At 46.7% G+C, this 7,077-nt stretch overlaps 1 protein-coding gene across 1 annotated transcript; it reads left to right on the top strand.

The window, feature by feature from the left end:
- Positions 1-359: 359 nt before the first annotated feature.
- Positions 360-4,793, top strand: AEN (apoptosis enhancing nuclease). Its single transcript, XM_063142232.1, has 4 exons — positions 360-379; positions 1,482-2,187; positions 2,284-2,484; positions 4,245-4,793. Exons 2-4 carry the CDS (start codon positions 1,483-1,485, stop codon positions 4,434-4,436), a joined length of 1,098 nt encoding a protein of 365 aa, XP_062998302.1. The 5' UTR covers positions 360-379; position 1,482; the 3' UTR covers positions 4,437-4,793.
- The last annotated feature ends 2,284 nt before the right edge of the window (positions 4,794-7,077 follow it).

Here is a 7,077-nt window from a genome sequence, read left to right as displayed (position 1 = left end):
AGAACATAAGCCTGAGAAAGGGGCATCTTTTTGAATTCTTAATTTAGTACAGTACCTAAGCAAGTTTAGGTACTTTATAAATAGTAAGAATTATAAATGGCAAGGCATTATTAAAAAATTGCACATAAGATTATGGCATTGGACAGCTAAGGCACGAATGGCAGAAGACCCTTCTGCAAAGGGGACTCTTCTCCATCTTTCTGAAAGGTCATGAGGAATTGGCAACACCAGCCTCTCTGGGCACGGAGTTCTGCAGGTGTAGCCCTACCATCAAGAAGGATTTAATCCTTGTTTCTGCTTACCTCAGTTCTGTTGGTGGTGGAGTCCTCAACAGAAGGTTCTCAGATAATTAGCAGTGGGCAGATTTTAGGCTTACAAGGTCTGTTTAGTTCTTTATTAGGATGTTGAAGTATACCAAGCAGAGCCAGGCAGAAAAAGGTGGCCCAGGAACAAAGTCAATTATCTGTGGCACTCTGTGTGCCATAAATTAGAATATATTTGTTTATTGTAATAGTTTTATACCACTTAATATATTAAAATCCCTAAGTGGGTTATACAGATCTGCATGTAACTGATCCTAGTTCAATAATTCTAACAAATCAACTAAAACCAGGCTGAACAAAGACTTGATTGAAAGCAACTGATGTGTTTTCCTATTTTACAGATGATGATTTATTACATTTGTATACTGCCCCATAGCTGAAGTTATCTGGGTGGTTTACATAAGATTAAAACACTTAAAAGCAATATACAGAATTTTAAACTACAAAATCATACAAGATACACAGAAACATACATTTAAAACAACTATAAGCAACTTAAAAAAAAGCAAATCTAGCATCAGTAAAGCTCATCGCATATTGTTAAATGCCTGGGAAAAGACAAAAGTTTTAACTTGGCACCGAAAAGATATCCATGTTGGCGCCAGACGGGCCTCGTTGGGGAGATCATTCCATAATTGGGAGGCCACCACAAAGAAGGCCCTCTCCCTTGTTACTGTCCTCCAAGCTTCCCTTGGAGTAGGCACCTGGAGAAGGACCTTAGATATTGAACGTAGTGAGAAGCGTTCCATCAGGTATTGTGGTTCCCAGCAGTGTAAGGCCTCATAGGTTAAATGAGGAAAATTGAGGCTGAGAGAGAAGCAATTAGTACTAGGTCAGCTATAGCAGAGGGATTTTGTTTATTTTAAGTTCCCTTGTTCTTGTTAAAGTCAGAAACCCTACTACAACCCACTCAGAAATCTACAAGCAGATCCCAGTCTACTTTCTGCTTGCCATCGGGTGGAATACATGGGAGAAGGCATTCCTTCCAAACGCTGCTGACACGTGCCTTGTTCTTTAGTGGAAAGGCCGGTGGTGGAATACTACCTTTCTGTGGGCAAATGAGGCCTCCTTTCCCTTCCCATCTTGCTCCTCTTCAGATCTAGGTCAGTGGTTTCCCCCCACCAATGTTGCTAACTGGACTCCATCTTCTTCTATCAGGATGCCCTCTAACAGCAGCACCACCTCGGGAGGGGTAAGTCCGGCAAAAGCGGACCAAGCGGGTAGCTTGGGGATGGATGGCCGAGTTCTCAAACGCTCCTGCTCCCGGGGGGATCCAGGCCACCTTCTCAATCAGGCTCACAGGGATGCCGAAGCCCATGGCCCGGATAAAAAGAAAAGCCGGAAACACCAACGCTTCATGACACGCAGGGTGCAGGAGCAGAGGAGACCCAGATCAAAAGCTGTGACATCAGACGCCTCTGAAACGAGTCCGGCGCAGGGCTCCTTTCCCTGGGAGGCCAGCCGATGTGACCAGTTGCCCAAGGAGGAGGCAGCAAATGGCTGTAAGAAGCTTTCTGCGCCCGTTCCTTCAGCCGGCCCAGCCAGGCAACCGTCGTCTTCCCAAGATCCCAAACCTCAGGTTCCCTTCCCCTGTTGCTCTGCCGAAGGCACCGGTTCCTTTTCCTGTCTGACGCCAAAGAAAAGCAGGAAGTGTGTGGCCCTTGACTGTGAAATGGTGGGCACGGGCCCTGCTGGGAAAACGAGCGAACTGGCACGGTGCACAGTGGTGAACTATGACGGGGATGTGATCTATGACAAATACATCCGTCCGGAGCTTCCGGTTGTAGATTATCGGACACGATGGAGCGGAATCACCCAGAGGCATATGGTCAACGCGACTCCTTTCAGGGTGGCACAGAGCGAGGTAGGCGAAAGGCACCCCAACGGATAATCAAGAGTCGGACGTTGAGCAATAATAAATATAGCTAGATGTAGCTAATGTTTTTTTGAATCCTTACAGATCTTACAGATCTTGAGAGACAAAATCGTGGTGGGACACGCCATCCACAACGACTTCCGGGCCTTAAAATATTTTCACCCCCGGCCTTGGATCCGCGATACCAGCCAAAGCCCTCTGCTGAGGAAGAAGGTGGGGCTGTCTGTGAAAGCCAGCGTCTCCCTCAAGAGCCTGGCTAGTCAGCTGCTATGCAAAGAGATACAGGTAATGAAGCAGAGTGTTCCTTCTCTTGGTTGTTTAGGCCTGTCCAAGAGGATTCAGAAACAGAGCGCTACCGCTGAAGTTCAGTTGGACTCAGAAATGGGATTTCTTGAAATAGGCCTGTTCGATAGGATTCAGGAATAGCATCATCATCGGTATGTCTCCCCTCAATCAGAAGATTGAGGGGAGACATGATAGCACTCTTCAAAAGGTTGTCACACAGAGGAGGGCCAGGATCTCTTCTCGATCCTCCCAGAGTGCAGGACACGGAATAACGGGCTCAAGTTAAAGGAAGCCAGATTCCGGCTGGACATCAGGAAAAACTTCCTGACTGTTAGAGCAGTACGACAATGGAATCAGTTGCCTGGTGAGGTTGTGGGTTTTCCCACACTAGAGACAGCTGGCCAACCATCTGTCAGGGATGCTTTAGGGTGGATTCCTGCATTGAGCAGGGGGTTGGACTCAATGGCCTTGTAGGCCCCTTCCAACTCTGCTATTCTATGATTCTACTTTATTGCTCGGGGCCAAGGACCATTGCAAGATAAAAACAACATCAGACGTTAAAACAGTAAAAGGCTTACATGTTTCGAACAAAGATCACAATTTTAAAATCAACACATAAAACGGTAAGATGGGACTTCTTTAAAATTGCACCTTGACAATATTTAAACTCTTCTTTTAGCCTTTGAATTGCAATGTTTTATGGTTGTATAAGATGCATTTTGTTTAATTTTATCCATCTTAATGTTTTATGTGTTGGTTTTAAATTGTGATCTTTGTTCAAAATATGTAAGCCTGTTTTAATGATTGATATTGTTCTTATCTTGCAATGGTCCTTGGACCCAAACAATAAAGTACTGATGATTCAGGAATAGAGGGCATATACTGTTTACTGAATGCAAAGGCTCTATTTAGCTATTGTGGGTATACAGTGCAACAACCTGGCGCCCTTCGTAAGTTTGGGACTGCAATTCCCATCATTTATCTCTGGATCCAACCCCAGTATCTGGATCAGTCTCTATGTAAGTGTGAACATTCTGCCTTAAAAACTAAATCTTCGTTATTAGCTTACACGGGTTTCTCTCTAAATATTGCTAACTTTTTTCTTTGTATTATTTATTTATTTATTTATTTAAGGATTTTTATGCCGCCATTCAGCCAAAAAAGGCTCTCATGGCGGCTTACAAAAGTATTTCTTGACAGTCCCTGCCCACAGGCTTACAATCTAAAAGACATGACACAAAAGGAAAGGGGATTGGGAGGGAGGAGGAAGAGGGGGAAAAGGAAAGCAAATTCAGGCACTACAATCTTAGTTGGAAAGTTCAGCAGTTACAGGTGACAGCAGGAGGGAGGGGTGCTCTCAGCTGGAGCTGGACCCAGGCACGGTGGAGAGGTGCCTGGCTGCTGCTTCCTCCCTCACTGGTGGCCTCTGCAGAGGTCCGACCTCACAAACTGAAAAGAAACCACATTTTCACTTTATGGATATTATAACGTGCCCTGGTGTGACAGCTAGCCAAGCTGGCTGTGGCTGATGGGAGTTGGAGTTGGGGGAGGCTGCAATGCAGCTATCCAGCACAATCCCATTGAATTTGTTGTGATCTGTGTTTAAGGAAGCATGTTTAGGATTGTGCTGCAAAGATGCCACGTGAAGGATGATGAGGATAGTTGGCCTTGGGTTGGTTCAATTCGTGCTAGATGCCACATCTTGAGGACCAGAACCTTATGCTCAGTGTTGTTGTTTTCCCTTTCACTCTTTCCATTAGGTTAGCAAAAGTGGGCATTCGTCAGTCGAAGATGCTCAGACGTCTATGGAGCTTTATCGATTGGTGGAGGCACAGTGGGAACAAGCGTTGGCTTGCAGCCCCTGCTCAAGTCCTCCAGACAGTGGCACAGATAGTGATTGCTACCTAGATGACCAGTTTTGGCCGGAGGACCTCGACGTTGACTGCAAATGAAGATGCAAACTCTAGGACACACACACACACACCAGAGTGGGGGTATCGGCTAAACTGCAGGATTCACATATCTCACTCTAGTATAGAGACTTTACTTATTTATTGCCCAATTTCACAACCCTTTGGCTGTGTGCAGACAACACAGTAGCCAGTGGTGGGTTAATAGTCAACTCCACGGTTGATGTTTGAGGGGGTACGAAATAGTCAACGGTGCCCGACGCACGACACGATAACCAACGGATGTTCAAGTAATCAACTCAGTACAGTATTGGTTATTTTGGCCCAATAACCAACCATGGTGTGAAAAAGTTTCAACAGACGACACAATAACCAACCGTTGGCTATTTAGCCCACAGTTGGTTATCGTGTCATCCGAACCCAGTCAAAGAGAGACTGATGCTGCTAATAAGACTTCTTCATTTGAAACTGCAAGTCACTTCTTTAGAAATAATGGGGGTGGGGGGGCAGGTAATCTTTGAAAATAAGAAGCGGTCAACCCCTTTTGGCCGTAGCGAAGAGGTTGGCAGCATACAGCCTGTTAGACTACATCTACCCGCCAAGGCTCTTTGGAATTGGTTTCCCCACCGGGCATTACATCTTGAGTGAGTCGCCTGTAAATAAATTCCCCTGCAGTGCAGTGCTGTCATGGGACTGCAAGGCTGGAGGGAAATTCTTGGTGGGGTAGGTGTGCCTCTTGGGCCTTAGGTTGCCAATTTCTGCCCATGAGGGCTAATTGTGGATTTTCTGTCTTCATTATAACGATGAGTGAGAAACACACTCTCGTGCCTTCCTGCATCCTCATTTATTACCGCGTAAGTGTGTGGAGGCGTGATTAGCACACGAGACCATGGTTCGTTCCCGCAGTATTTTTTTCCCCTTCTACACCACACAATCCTAAACCTCTGGGAATGCACTCGCACAGAGAAATGTAGCAGGCACAGATTGATCAAGGACGTATCGTGCAGCGTTTCCTGTGGTGATAATAGCTTGGGAGGGAAAGGTACTACACTGTCTAGCTGTATCTGTGACTGGCTGATTTGCACATTTTAGAAGTTGTGTACCTGTGTGTGCCTGGCTGAAGGGGGTGGCGGGGACTGTTTGTGCATTTTCAACGAGTGCATGTGTGAGTTCCCCCCCCCCCCCCATCCCGCCGCCGCCCCACCCGGCGAGGCCTCTTGACGCCCAAACAGCAGCTGAAGTGGTTGAAACCGTTCCTGTACTGCTTCGACTGCAGGGGGAGGACTGTAAAACAGAATGTTCCCTCCTGTTAAGAAAAGGCAAAAAATAATACAGATGTACAAAAACTCTGCACCTAGGAAAAAAGTATTGCAAAGAAGTTTTGTTAACTGGACTAGCTCATAAGCTGTATTTTAAAATAAGTGCAGGCATTTCATTTTGGATAGGGTTTTTTGGCCATGCTACCACCCCACCCACCCCTACCCACCCCCCGCAGCCTGAAACTGCATAATCTAGGATCAGTTTCATTCGCTTATCCGCTGCTGGTGAGAAATGGGCTTTCACACCAGGAGAGCTTTTGCATTACTCTGCCTTGCTGTCAACTAATTATGCAAAAACCCCTCCATGTCCTGTGCTGGGTTCCCCTTGCAAGTTATTGAATGGAATACTTCTCTCCCCCCCCCCCCCGACCAGGTGGGCAAAAGCCTCGCACCACCCTTTGCCCACCTGGTGCCCGCCAGATATTTTGGACTATTAAGTCCCATCATTGCTGGCCATTGGCCGTGCTGGCTGGGGCTGATGGGAGTTGTAGTTTTAAAGTCTCGGGCATGGACCAGGTTCAGGAGGCTGCTTTGTGCCCTTTCCACAGCATCCTGGTTCATTCTGCTAATAAGCACTGCAACACTTTTAAGGACGTTTTTCAGTGTGTGTACCCAGCCCAGCCAGGATGCCGTACCAGGGAAAAGGTGGGGTTTTTTGGCAGCAGGTAGAGTCCCTCACTTTTACTCTTTGCAGGCCATGGCTCAGGTAGAAGACCATCTGCTAGAGTAAGCCTCCTTTGTTTCTTCTGAGGCATCAAGATTCCATTGAATCAGTTCACATTGGTGTGGTCCATCGCTGGGGCACAGAGAAGGGATTGGCCCCATTGACCCTGATTGCAGGTAATGTGTTGCTTTTGATGCTGTTTCCAATTGGCTGGACTTAACAGAACATACCTGGCTTGCTTTCACATAGCCAGTTGGCATAGGGGCTTGCCAGGGTGTACCAGCCACATAAGACTCCTCTGAGTGGCAAATGATGCTTGATGTATTGGGCAGCTTGCAAAGACTCTGGGACATCTTATCTTTGAGCTGCCCCAATGGGTGAGTCTTAATGGAACCTGTCTTGTTTGCCCACAGCCCCTTCATAGCCTCTTGAGGCCTAGCTCCTTGAGTTGGCTGTAGAATAATTTATGCCAGAAATTTATTCTGGAACATGTGTGATGAAGCGCACACTAGGTCATGGGTGGGCAACTTGTGGCCTTCCAGATGTTTTGGCCTACAAGCCCATTAAAGCATCCAAGAATGGCTGGGGAGGCCCAGGTTCAAATCTCTGCTCTGTCATGAAAGGAACTGGGTGGACTTGGGATCATTGCTCTCTCTGTGTGTAACCGACCTGACAGGCTTATTGTAAGGACAAAATGGGA

This window comes from Elgaria multicarinata, chromosome 16 (genome assembly GCF_023053635.1).
Source record: "Elgaria multicarinata webbii isolate HBS135686 ecotype San Diego chromosome 16, rElgMul1.1.pri, whole genome shotgun sequence".
NCBI lineage: Eukaryota > Metazoa > Chordata > Lepidosauria > Squamata > Anguidae > Elgaria > Elgaria multicarinata.
Note: the sequence above shows the minus strand (reverse complement) of the source record. Positions and strands in the feature narration are given on the sequence as shown.

What these genes read in the sequence shown, in the direction of transcription:
- AEN (XM_063142232.1), top strand. Translation starts at nt 1,483, where the DNA reads ATGCCCTCTAACAGCAGCACCACCTCGGGAGGGGTAAGTCCGGCAAAA. An exon ending in TCAGGGTGGCACAGAGCGAG is followed by an intron (nt 2,188 to 2,283) that starts GTAGGCGAAAGG and finishes GAATCCTTACAG; the next exon opens with ATCTTACAGATCTTGAGAGA. An exon ending in TGCTATGCAAAGAGATACAG is followed by an intron (nt 2,485 to 4,244) that starts GTAATGAAGCAG and finishes TCTTTCCATTAG; the next exon opens with GTTAGCAAAAGTGGGCATTC.